At 40.5% G+C, this 12,756-nt stretch overlaps 1 protein-coding gene across 4 annotated transcripts in view; it reads left to right on the top strand.

Moving 5' to 3' along the window:
* pola1 (polymerase (DNA directed), alpha 1) overlaps nucleotides 1–12,756 on the top strand; it is a 61,829-nt gene that overhangs the window by 4,141 nt on the left and 44,932 nt on the right. For all 4 annotated transcript variants that reach the window (XM_022189978.2, XM_051940424.1, XM_022189977.2 and 1 more), the window contains exons 10-26: nucleotides 311–483; nucleotides 606–718; nucleotides 1,151–1,264; nucleotides 1,364–1,438; nucleotides 1,539–1,677; nucleotides 1,913–2,067; nucleotides 2,213–2,297; nucleotides 2,538–2,599; nucleotides 2,908–2,997; nucleotides 3,286–3,402; nucleotides 3,513–3,688; nucleotides 3,881–4,010; nucleotides 4,889–5,008; nucleotides 5,100–5,190; nucleotides 5,280–5,404; nucleotides 5,698–5,847; nucleotides 6,563–6,685. In XM_022189978.2, coding sequence (XP_022045670.2) covers nucleotides 311–483; nucleotides 606–718; nucleotides 1,151–1,264; nucleotides 1,364–1,438; nucleotides 1,539–1,677; nucleotides 1,913–2,067; nucleotides 2,213–2,297; nucleotides 2,538–2,599; nucleotides 2,908–2,997; nucleotides 3,286–3,402; nucleotides 3,513–3,688; nucleotides 3,881–4,010; nucleotides 4,889–5,008; nucleotides 5,100–5,190; nucleotides 5,280–5,404; nucleotides 5,698–5,847; nucleotides 6,563–6,685 — 2,038 coding nt within the window. The remainder of the gene's footprint in view (nucleotides 1–310; nucleotides 484–605; nucleotides 719–1,150; nucleotides 1,265–1,363; nucleotides 1,439–1,538; nucleotides 1,678–1,912; nucleotides 2,068–2,212; nucleotides 2,298–2,537; nucleotides 2,600–2,907; nucleotides 2,998–3,285; nucleotides 3,403–3,512; nucleotides 3,689–3,880; nucleotides 4,011–4,888; nucleotides 5,009–5,099; nucleotides 5,191–5,279; nucleotides 5,405–5,697; nucleotides 5,848–6,562; nucleotides 6,686–12,756) is intronic.

Genomic DNA, 12,756 nt, shown 5'->3' with positions numbered 1-12,756 from the left:
AAAGAGGCCGTAACAGTGTGACATTTTGTCAGTCATAGTAGTGCTTTTGATCAGTTAAGTGTTTGAAGTATTCTGTGTGATGGCTTATGTTGCTTGTATTTGCATACACTGTGCAAAGTTAGCATGAATCACAGTTACAATAGTCAGATTTATTGAAAATGTTCCATGTTTAAATATGCTGTAGCTATCCTTTTAGTTATCCTTTTGTGTCATGAAACGTATCCAGTGTATTCTGTAAAGTCTACTAACATGGGAAGGCTTCATAAATGAGCTTGTGTTTCATTATTTTTGTTACTCTGTTCTTCTACAGGTCCAGCAGAATTGGGAGCTCTTGGGGACAGGAAGAGGAAAGTGCAGTCAGTGAAGCTCCTGCAGATGTCCAGGTCGACTCCAGCCGACTGCCTCTGGTGGAGGGAGCAGACGGGGAGCAGGTTTTCCGCTTTTATTGGCTGGATGCCTTTGAAGACCCATACAGCCAACCAGGTCAGGCATATTTGCACCCACCATGAAAATATAGAAAATACCAATGCATAAGTCCCATATTTTACTAGTCCTGTTTAAGCTTGCAGAGCACATCCTGATGTTTTAATTTATTTGTGACTTAGGTGTGGTGTACCTGTTTGGAAAAGTGTGGATTGAGTCAGCAGAGTCTCATGTGAGCTGCTGCGTCTCTGTCAGGAACATCGAGCGAACCATGTACCTGCTGCCTCGTGAATATGTAAGTCGTGTGTTCTGTCAAGGACCATGTATCGCTTAAGTTTCGATTAAAAAAACAGCACAAATGACACATTTACTACTGCTTTAAATAATGCAAAACACAATGTTTCTTTCTATGAGCAAGTCCAAGTGGAAGATGTTCTCATGTTTAGGATAATCGAGTTATCTGAAAGAAGAATCTTTTTTACTTTGAAATTTCACTTACATTGAAGTGGGTCCAAATGCAGCGGATGTTAATGTGCTCCCATTAGTTTATTATTCCAAAGTCTCAATAACACTTCACTGTCTAATTATGTGTTGTTCTGAATCGTAAAAATAAGATGAAGCTAATGCCATGATTGCAAAGCTTGCATTAAACTTTTTTTTTTCAACAGAATGTACAAAAACCTATCGATACATTGCTGATTTACAGTGTATGTCTTGTAATCAACAGAGAGCAAACCCAAAGACAGGGGAGGTTTCAGACACTCCTGTAGAGATGATGGATGTCTACCAGGAGTTCAACGAGCTCTCTGAGAAGTTTAAGATCATGAAGTTCAAGTCCAAGGTCAGCACCAGCTTTTGTTTATGACTGTATTGCATGAGTATAATTGTCTGACAAGTAACAGTTCACATTGTCGTTTGATTTTTGTCTGTCTTCCTGCAGAAAGTGGAGAAGAACTATGCATTTGAAATTCCTGATGTGCCCAGTCAGTGCGAGTACCTGGAAGTCAGATATTCTGTGAGCAGACACACGCATATACGCTATTCCTAGAATGTCCAGGCCAATGTCTGCTGTGTTGAAGAAACACTGATCTCTTTGGTAAATATTGTCTTTGCAGGCTGAGTTCCCTGCACTACCTGCTGACCTAAAGGGGGCGACCTTCTCCCACGTTTTTGGAACAAACACCTCCAGTCTGGAGCATTTCCTCCTCAGCAGGAAGATTAAAGGCCCTTGCTGGTTGGATATCAAGACACCACGTAAGGAGGATGTCTAGAATTTCTATTACTGATAATGACGCGTGTTTAGTTTAACTTTATGTAAGAAGAATTTTGCAGAAAACAAAACATTTCAGGTTGCAGTGCTGAGAGCCATTGCCTCAGAAATTAGCAGAATTAAATAAAACTATCAGGGCAAATGAAATGAAAATATTTTATTGTACCCTGCACATTCCTGAGAAATTACTCATTCTGACATCTCCACTGTTTATGTCAGAGCTTATTGGCCAGCCGGTCAGCTGGTGTAAGGTGGAGGCTCTCGCTCTGAGGAGTGACCTGGTAACTGTGATCAAAGACCTGCCGCCTCCACCCGTCACTGTCATGTCCATCAGCATCAAGACAGTCCAGAACCCCAAGACGCACCAGAATGAGGTCAGACCCCTGTCAGGTGCACACATGATCAGATAGACTGTTTAGCAGGAATTCTTTTGGACTGTAATAGATGTGCTATTTTATAGGGAGCTCAGACTAAAACACTAAGGGAGCATAGCCTTAATGCAGTAACTTTCCTCTGCAGATTGTGTCCCTTGCTGCACTTATTCACTATGGGTTCCACATGGATAAAGCTCCTCCCCGGCCTCCATACCAAACTCATTTCTGTGGTGAGTTATTTAAATTTGTGTTTTTGCTTTTTTCTTTGGTAGTGCATACATTTTCAAACACATAATCATTTAAATAGACCGGTTGTTTTGTGGAGTAACCCAGAATCATGAAGTAGAACAGCTGGCTGTCATTGTTAGTCTTTATCAAAATGTTCAACAATAGTTAGTATATTTGAGTTTACTTAAGAAGTAAACAAGAATAAAAATGTGTAGAAGCTGATCATGTTTTTGTCTTTTCAGTGGTCAGTAAGCCAGCCGATTGTATCTTCCCTTATGACTTTAAAGAGGCAGTGAGGAAGAAGGTGAGTGTCTGTGGTGATAGATCTCAGCTTTTTTGTGTTGTTTTTAGTACAGAAACAAGAAAAACTTAATCTTCATACTGTCAGAAGTTAGTAATTTAGATTTTTCTTTGAGATTTGCCAATAACTTCTGACAAATGGCAATAGAAAAACTGCATTAACGTGGAACTTAAATTGTTTTACCTTCTTGGTATATTTGTGTCATTTGTAGAAAAAAAACATTTCAGATTAAAGCAGAATGTATGTTAGCAGCAGGACAGTTTATCTCAGTGTGTGAAGACCCTGATGATCTGATTTGCTCCCTTTGCTAGAATGGGAAGGTGGAAATAGCTGGCACAGAGCGGGCGCTGCTCGGCTTCTTCCTGGCTAAGATGCACAAGATCGACCCTGATGTGCTGGTGGTGAGTAAAGAACATTTGGTGTCTTTTGCAACAAGAATTACATTTACAACTTCTGACAAATTCAAATATGCAAGTGAATGTTTTTGTTTCCTCCATTTGATAGTAATTGATTCTTTACATGTTTAAGTTGCCTTCAGACTTGCCTTTCTCGCTCCTGACTCATAGATCTTTGTAAATTGCTCAGATTTTCTTGTCACTAAAAACAACAGCTGTTAGTGACTTTGAAGCAAAGATGAAGCTGCTGTTTTTCTGGGATGAAAAGCCTGCTTTCTTGTTTATTTTCCGTAGGGTCATGACATCTTTGGTTTTGATCTGGAAGTTCTTCTGCAGCGGTTAAACACTTGCAAGGTTCCTCACTGGTCTAAAATTGGTCGCCTCAGGAGGGTCAACATGCCCAAGTTAGGGGTAAGAAAACCAAAGTAAAACGGACATGGAAGTGGTTTATTTTGTTTCAACAACTTAGCACACATCCCTTAACATGTTATGTCTGTTTGTATCTACTTTCGTCTTTGTAGGGTCGTGGTGCTTTTGCAGAGAAGAGTGCAACCTGTGGCCGCCTGGTTTGTGACGTGGAGATCTCAGCTAAGGAGCTGATCCGCTGTAAAAGTTATCATCTGACTGAACTCACAGCACAGGTGCTGAAGACAGAGAGAATCACAGTCCCCCAGGAAGAAATCAAAAATCTCTACAGGTGAATACGTTTAAAGGCTAATTTCACTAAAATAACCAAAAACATGACAGTAGATTCCATCACTCACATCAAATAGTCAAAGATCTGTTGCTGAAAATTTGTACATGTTTTTTGAACATCATTAACGCCTTATTGCTCAAATAAATTAGTGTGAAACATTTATGCATTCTAAAATCTGCTTGTTTTTGTCAGTGACTCTCCTCATCTCCTCTACCTGTTGGAGCTGACGTGGACCGATTCCAAGCTGATCCTCCAGATCATGTGTGAGCTCAACGTGCTGCCGCTCGCCCTGCAGATCACCAACATCGCTGGCAATGTCATGGTAAAAGAAAACAACGCCGCTGTTTCATTTAACATCAGTTAAAGTTGCTATTCTGGAGACAGATTGTTGATGTTTAACCAGTTGGTAAATTTAGATTTCCTCATTTTGTGTCCCTGTTGCTTCCACTGTCCTCTTTCCCTGTCTTTCCCCATTTACAGAACCAGGGCTCTCTGAAAATGCCAGATTATTTTTGCCAGCATATATACAAATCAGAGAGCTGGCAGACCATAGGGAGCGAGAGTATATTGCATTAGAATCTCTACCTTTAACACCCACATTATTATTATTTCTCAGCTCAAACAGAAAACGGTTGGCTTATGTTGTCGTCATAAAATTTGCATTTATTTGTATTGAAATAACTGACATCTTTAAGATGCATTAGCCTGAACTTGACTCTGGAGAACATTTCTGAAAATCAAGAATGTCTGCTCAACAACATTTGGAAAACAACACATTTCAAACCCACATGACAAAACTGGCAGGAATGGACAAGAGCAGCCACTCTCTCACTTATTGTTCAGTCAGACTACAAATTGTGAAAACTGATGTCAGAAACAAAACATCTTGCAGGCAGAGTTAAAGCTTTAAATCCTAAAAGCCTTTAACAGGGCTCAGAGCCAGTTGTGTTCCATTCAACCGGTGTGTTTCAGGGACAAAAGAGCCACAGAAAATATAAACGGCAAAGCAGCAGGTCACCTTGAGTAGTTGTGGAAAACCTAAAAACACAAACGTTACACTTCATTTGGAATAATATTCTGAAAAGACAGTCACTTTCAAGCTTTGACAGAGGTCTGGTCAGTTGGTTGCTCTTTTTCAGTTCTTTTTTCTGTTGCTTTTCTGCCTCCATCGGCTGATTTCTCTCTGCCTCTTCCCTGCAGTCTCGTACTCTGATGGGCGGCCGCTCTGAGAGGAATGAGTTCCTGTTGCTTCATGCCTTCCACGACAAAAACTACATCGTCCCTGACAAACCCTCCTTCAAAAAGACTCAGCAGGAGATGGTAAAGAATGCACGTGTTTTTTAAAAAAAATCCCTTTTCCCCTATAATCAGTCATTTGACTTGAAGCCCCTGATTTGCTTGTTTGTTCCAGGTTGAGGGAGAGGATGATGTGGATGCAGGGAAAGGCAAGAGGAAGAAGAAGGCAGCTTATGCCGGAGGTCTGGTGCTGGATCCAAAAGTTGGTAAGTACCGTCTGCTTCTGAAATGTTTCTTTGCATCTGTGTTTTCTTCTTACTTTATAACCTTCGTCTCTCTCTCTCTCTCCATTTAGGTTTCTATGATAAGTTTGTGCTGCTGCTTGACTTCAACAGCCTGTATCCCTCAATCATTCAAGAGTTCAACATCTGCTTCACCACAGTGCAAAGGGAGGCTCACAACTCGCAGAAGAAGAGTGAGGTGTGTGCGTCATTTTAACAAAAAAATGTTCTTCTTCTTTGTATGCATTTGTTCTCATTGTTTAACTCCACATAAGGGGTGTCAGCATTTTATGAGATTGATGCATGTTTTAGTCTTGCAGCCAAATATGGTGTGCATCATTTATTCATTCTCAAAGGAGACCTCTAAAGCTGTCTGTTCTGGCCGGATACCATCTATAAGTTGAATGTCAAATGTACAAAAATGTAAAGTGTCTCAATATCCAGAATTGGAGAAAAGTTTCACACGTCTAAATCTTGTTCCCATGGTAACAGGAGAATGAAGCGGAGGAGATTCCTGAGATTCCAGATTCCAGTCTGGAAATGGGAATCCTGCCCAAGGAAATCAGGAAGCTGGTCGAACGGCGTAAGCAGGTCAAGCAGCTGATGAAACAGCAGGATATCAACCCGGATCTCTACCTGCAGGTACATTCATTCACACTATTGGTGCGTACAGACACAAGTCCAACGAAACACACAGATTGTAGATAATGTATAGTTTTTGTGTGCTCAGAATAGCTACACACAATGACCATGCCCATTTTCACAGCCATGAAAATGCACCTAGACCAAAGTTATTTTCTGTTTTTCAGTTGGTAAACAGTAACGCCTACCTTGTATTTTCGTACTGTGAGGTTATTATATCTTATTATATCTCTCTTGAGAATTATTAATTGCAAAGATGGTTTATAATGTTGAAAGTCCTTAAAATCATTTGTCAAACCCTGTCCCCTTCCAGGCTTGAAAGGGAGCGTTAGATGAGCTCTATAATGGATTCTGTTGCTGAAATTGCCTGAAATACCACAAAACAAATTTGACTAGCATTGCAATTAAATTTTTGCTATTGATTAAATCATTTTAAATGCCAAATGTATGATAGTTTGAGCCCCACAAATGTGAGAATTTGGTACTTATCTCTGTTTTCTATTATCGTAAGCTGACATTTAAAACTGAGAATACAGAATTTTTTGCTTGCTTGGTCGGTGCTTCTCTGCTGTCTGAATAAAATGACTATTTTATTTACTGTTGGGACAACATCTGATGTATCACATTTATGTTAGGATTTTTTGGAAATATGACTGTGAGAAGTGCAAGTGCCTTTTATTTGTTTGGCGTAATTTGAGTGTTTTTTGTCCTTCAGTATGACATTCGTCAGAAGGCTCTGAAGCTGACTGCTAACAGTATGTACGGATGCCTGGGATTCAGCTACAGCCGCTTCTATGCCAAGCCTCTTGCTGCGCTGGTCACACACAAGGGAAGAGAGGTGAGTCACACATTCACATTGTACATAAATACATTTCTGACACTGTAGTTTTTATGGACAGTGAAAGTTTTAATTGTGGAACCTCTGATGTAAAATACAGATCCTGATAAACAAATCTAAACACGTACGGTTAAACATCATTGATATCTATATTCATGTCCACACAAAACAAACAAGGGGGCATGCAGAGACAAAACACATTCAGACCGATAAAATACTAATTTTGGTATATTTTATTTTTAAGTCTTACTGATGAAACTGGAGTTGAAAAGTAAAGCTCCCATTTCCATCCACAAGAGGGCACTGCTACATCATATTCCACATTGCTCACCATCCCTTTCTCTATTTTCTTTCTGACTTTTTCATCTTCTTTTTCTTTTTGGCTTCATCCTGTGTCACATTTATTATTCATTCCCTCAACAAATGTCTTTCTTTTCCCCTCACCCTTGTGCCCTTCTCCATTCTAAATACGATTATTCTTTCAAGTTCATTTTGTCAGACCTGTTTTAGTCTCTGTGATATCAATAGCTCTATGTAAGTATTTTCCAATAACAAAGTCCTCCAGGCACACACATGAAAGTCATGCTCTCTCCATGTAAAATCTGGCTGTGTGGTGGCTTCTTTCTCTACACAGAATCGAAGCGACATGGGCGTGTACGCTCAATAAATTGGTGCAAAGCAGCATGTGTACTGCATGACATAAACGGCTAAAGCCGGTATTGTAGCTGAACACCACACATGCACACACATGCACACAACACACTCTCCCACTATGTCAGTGGTAGTACTCATGTTCATTTAATGAGCTCTAACAGTACAAGTCCTCAGCAGAGGCATCAGGCTTTGCCTCAGGGGAGTCCTTCATTAAGATCCCCTTACACACTCATTGTGTTCCCTAATAGAGGGCAGGGCAGTAACTCACTGTGCGTGTTTGTTATTTTGTCAGTCCGTTTGTGCCTCCAGTCATGCTCGTTGTTCGGCTGACAGAGCTACATTGTTAAAGTTGTGTATTTGATTCCCTGGTGCAGGTGGGAGTTTCTTTCCCTCCACACTTACTGCTTCTATCTAGTAGCTTGTATCTGTCAACAGCCAGAGGTGGTGGGTTCATTACATTTTACCTCCTGCTTGCTTCACTTCAACCATGAAGCATCATCAGTCTCAGACAAGAAGTAGGCTACATTTCTGTTACTTAAAATGGAAACTACAAGTTACACTGCTCAATAATTTTATAGATTACTGAAGTCTACATTCTTAGTTTTAAAGGCCTTATTTTAATCAAATGAAATTCATTACAGAAGGGCTGCAGCTGACAGATATTTCCATTATCACCTTATCTACACATTTCTTTTTAGAAGTAACTAACAGTCTTAATGCTAAAGATAGCTCTGATGTATGATGCAGAAATCTAAATTAATTTTTACAAAATGACCTACTGTTCAACTCAAAATGATTCAAATTTGAAATTTTGATTTACATTAACTTTACATTTGATCAATAGATTTGCTCTGGCTGGACACAAGCAAGTAGTAAAAGATGGTATTATGTTGTGTTAAAGATGCTACTGAGAAATTTGAACCATTTGGTTTTTTTTATTATTTTAGACTGTTTCTAAAAATGCTGTCCAAAATGATTCATGAAGTTGTTGCACATTTTTGACACAGTGCAAGCTTCTATCATATTCCAACTGGTCCTAATAATTTATATCATGTTCTCAGGCATTAGAATTTGCTGTAATTTCAGAATAGTTTTTTAGTCAGTTACTAGTCAATTGCAAGTCGTGGATAAAACCAAAGAGCTAAGTGAGCTTGTTATTAAGGTTCATCGTTGAGACAGAGCTGCATTTTGTGGCTGCTTGCAAGATGGGGAAAGGCTATAAAGAAAGGTCCAAGAGTTTTAAAGAGCCAGTGGCCACAGTACAGAGTATAATCACAAATAAGAGGTTTCATGCTGTAAAAAGCGAGTTTGGTAGGAGCCAGAAGTGATCAGTGCTGGCAAGAATGGTAGTACGAGATGCCAAGAAGAATCCAAGAATCACCACCATCCTGGTGAATCTGAGCATGTCTGGTTCCAACAATTCAAGAAGGACACCTAGGAGGACACACTAAAGGTTAACTAATTTTGGAAAAAGCTTACCCAAACAAAAAAGAAAGCTTTTGGTCATCATGTGTAAGTTTGGATAAGATGAAAAGGAAGTTGTTTGGACACTGGGATGTGACATTTATTTGGTGAAAGAAGGGAAAAGCCAGTGTCAAACATGGTGGTGGGAATGCAATGCTTTAGCAGTGTTCTTCAGTCATTGAGTCAGGCAGCATTGAAAGACCAGCCAGAGAAAAGAGGACTGTATCAAAGTTCTGGAAGAAAACATGAGGCAGTTTGCGGAACAATATGGTCATGGACAGTATTGGGCCTTCCCACAAGGCAGTGGTCCAAAAACTACACCCAATTTGATCAAGAAATGGTACACTGAAAACATGAACATTTAGCATGACTGTGGCCCAGCAGACCTGAATCTGTGGAAGGACCCAAAGATCAGAGGGATGCAAGGATGCTTTCCAACGTCAAAAACCTGGATATTATTGGAAGAGGACTGGTCCAGGATGTCAGTGGAGGCATGCAAAAAAGCTGATTACTCTGCCAAATAACGTGGCAGAGTTATGTGTCGATTGATATATGTTTGTCTGTTAATGGTTGTCTGCATGCAGCATTACTCAAAAACAAACTCACGGATTTGAATGAAATTTTTAGGGAAGGTCAGAAATGCATTATTTCTATAGTTGTCATTAGATTTTTGCAGTGATGCGGCTTATAGTCTGGATCCATGGATTTATGAAGGATTTCTGTGTGACTACGAGATAGCGGCATGGCGTCCCTGTAACTATGACAAGTGAACACTACGTCAGCTGCCTGCTGGCGATCATGTGATTGCGATCCTACTACAAATCCACCACTATGGTCTTATCGGGACATATTCGTTGGTAATCATACAGGGAACAACTGATTAAATTGTGGGGATGTTTCTGAGTCCCATCAGTTCCCACTGCCCGCTACATATTTAGGTCATGTGATTCAGTACACATGCTTAAAACATGCCTGTGCTCAGCGCAAGGTCATTTCTTTTGTGGGTACGTCTTTATGCAATGGCCACTTTCTATGTTGCCCTGATTTTTGCCACAATTTTTTTTTTCAAAATGTCAGTTGTTGGGAATGATTGAGCAGCCTTTGCAGAGTACGGCGTTGAGTGCTTTTCTTGTAATAATTACTAATTACAATAAATAGTAATTATAAGAACTGTTTGGTTGTGGCAATGAAAGGCTTTGCCATTGGTTATTGTAAGAATAAATCACTTGGACATGGAATCTTTGGTACCATTTTTCTCACTTCTTTTAGTAAGTTGCAACCAATATACACCAATGAGTCAGAAATTGAGCATAAATTCAGTTTCAGTATAGATATGAATAATTTCTAGGTTAACTGAAAATATGTCCCCTAAAATACATCAATGAATAGTTGCATTAAAGTGTTTCTAAAAAGTCAGTTTTTCGGTTGGGTTGAGTCTGATACATGACTACATATGCTAAACAACTGCCTCGATAGGTGAACATAAGAGTATCACTCGACAACTAAACACCTCTACGTTTAAGTGTTATAGGTGGCAGAGTGTTCATATGGGACTGCATGAATGCATGATGTGTTGGGGAGGTGACATTTATGGCGAGATCTATGAATACAAGTTTACATACCCGAATACTGAGTGAAAAGATTATTGAAGTTCTCCAGACGCTTGGCAGGAGAGAAGTTTTCCAGCGTGACACTGATCCCAAACACACTCCAACAATCAGTGTGGTTGAAATGTGCAGAACAGTTTGTGTTAACTAGTCTGTACTCACTGACATAAAGAGAATGAACAAAATAACAAAAACACAAGTCAGTATAACTGAACATGGATGAACAGGAGATCAAACTGCAGCCTTCAGAATGACCATAAATTGAATCCACACTTCTCTGAGACAGCTGTAGCAGAAATACGACAAGAGCACTTATTACAGCATTACTGTAATAGACTGCATGAGTTTTACGTAGGTGTACCTAATAAACTGCCAGCTGAGTGTATATTCTGATGGAGGTAGTTGGGTGTCAGATACTTAAAGCGTCTTTTAACTCTTGCTGATGGCCCGCTTTGCCTCCAGTGTTTTCTCAACCTTCTTAAGTTACCCCAGTGTGCTGAGGGAACGATAAACAAATTGGATTGTGTTCTATTAGGACTTAACTGCATTAGTGCCTTACACACAGCGAGGAGTGATATGACACATTGGAGAGACGAGCGTCAAAAGGTCAACAGTGCTGAGCACACAACATGTATCTCAGTTTGCTGATGTAGCAGGAGATCCTACGCCGTACCATCTTAGTGTTTTGTTTACTTTGTATCTATGATCCTAGACACAACTCTATTTATACTGCAGATTGTGTGCTTCGGGAGAATTTGGCATCAGCACAACACAGGGAGTCCCACTGTAAATAAGAAGGCATGTTGTCGCAGATAATTTAGTGCTGCTGGAAATCTACTTTCTGACATTTGTACTTGTTTGAAATGTTGTTCGAAATGCTGAAGAAGACACTCGAGTTAAAATTTGCGTTTCATGTGAATGAAAGATGGTGATTCTGCCAAATATCAAACCATATTTTGTAGTTAACTTGTAGGTAGGTTTTGCTTATTTAACTAAACGTTGGGTGGTGGTGTTTCTAGTACCTGAGCTGTCATTAACCGTGTTCACACTGACTGATCAAGACAATGTAGCAGAAAGCGGTAGTTGTATTAATACAAATTGAGCATTTTTACTGGATTTGTATGGAGCCCTAAAGTTCAAAGACTGTAAGCCAAGTAGTTCTTGGTAGTTTCCAACTGCAGCGAGCCAGAAAAGCCAGCTGGCATTTATAGCAGGGTTTCTAGTGTATTTGTGGGTATTGCCGTTTGCACTCCCGCCCCCATTTTAATCGTCACATTTGCACTCTACTCTCATCTCATGATTTAGGAGGCTTTTTATTTTTATAATTGTAACATGTACACTGATCACTGCTCTTTCCGCAGTGTAAATCCACCCTCCCGCCCCTCTGTGCGTTTCCTACATCTGTTTGGCCGAGTGTCCGGACTGAATGTGCATGTGTTCTCTGTATTTATTGATTGGCCTCGCTCTCATCTTTCTCTCACTCTCATTTTAAATTGAGGCCTAGCCCCCCTGTGGCAGGACGGGTCAGGCCGGGGGCCACAGTGGTTTCTCAGCCCTGGGAGGGTTCAGATGAGGGGGATTAGAGGGAGTTGACAGACCCTTGGCTGCGGCTCTTCCGATCAAATTTGCCAACTTAAGAGGGGAAAGCCCCCACTTATCTCCCATCCTGACTCTTGTGTTTGTTGCTTGTGGGTGTCTTCTGACTATCTGTCTGTAGATGTGATGGTGTGTGTGTGTTAATATCCGCCTGTGTGTGTGCGCACAAGTGCTACTGGCCGAACTCTGCCCTTTGTCGGGGGACCATTTGTTGTGGCCCTGCTCTGTCCTGGTATGTGTGGGTATTAAGGGAGGGATGATGGGTATTAAGAGGAAGGTGAAGGTTTAGGATTACACAGGCGAGGGTCCACCACAGATTGATGTCCCCCTCAACCCCTCAGCGTTATTTCGGGTTCTTTTGTATGTTCGCCAGAGAACAGTTGGGTGCAGAGAAACGGACACATGAAGCGGACAACTTACACGCATGCGGTTATAATAGGCTGATAAATGCATTTGTCACACCGCAACGACTTTTATTGTCCACTAACCACTGGTTGGGGTATCTTTTGAATTCATCTGACACTTCCACTTGACAACTGAGGGGAATTAAACATTGAGAAAGAGAGAATTTCTGCAAACCTGCTAACAGACTAGGGATCAGTTACAGACAAACCTACAGGATTTGGCTGCTTGCTTGTGTGAATTTCTTATGCTGGTGTTAACGCTGCTATTCATTGCAAACAGGACGGCGTCTGCTATACCTGGACATTGTTCACCTTTCTCTTTTCTGGTCTTTAAATGCTAGTAAGA

The sequence above is a fragment of the Acanthochromis polyacanthus genome, chromosome 20, assembly GCF_021347895.1.
Source record: "Acanthochromis polyacanthus isolate Apoly-LR-REF ecotype Palm Island chromosome 20, KAUST_Apoly_ChrSc, whole genome shotgun sequence".
In the NCBI taxonomy this organism is placed as follows: Eukaryota; Metazoa; Chordata; class Actinopteri; family Pomacentridae; genus Acanthochromis; species Acanthochromis polyacanthus.
This window is presented reverse-complemented; position numbering and strand designations above follow the sequence as displayed.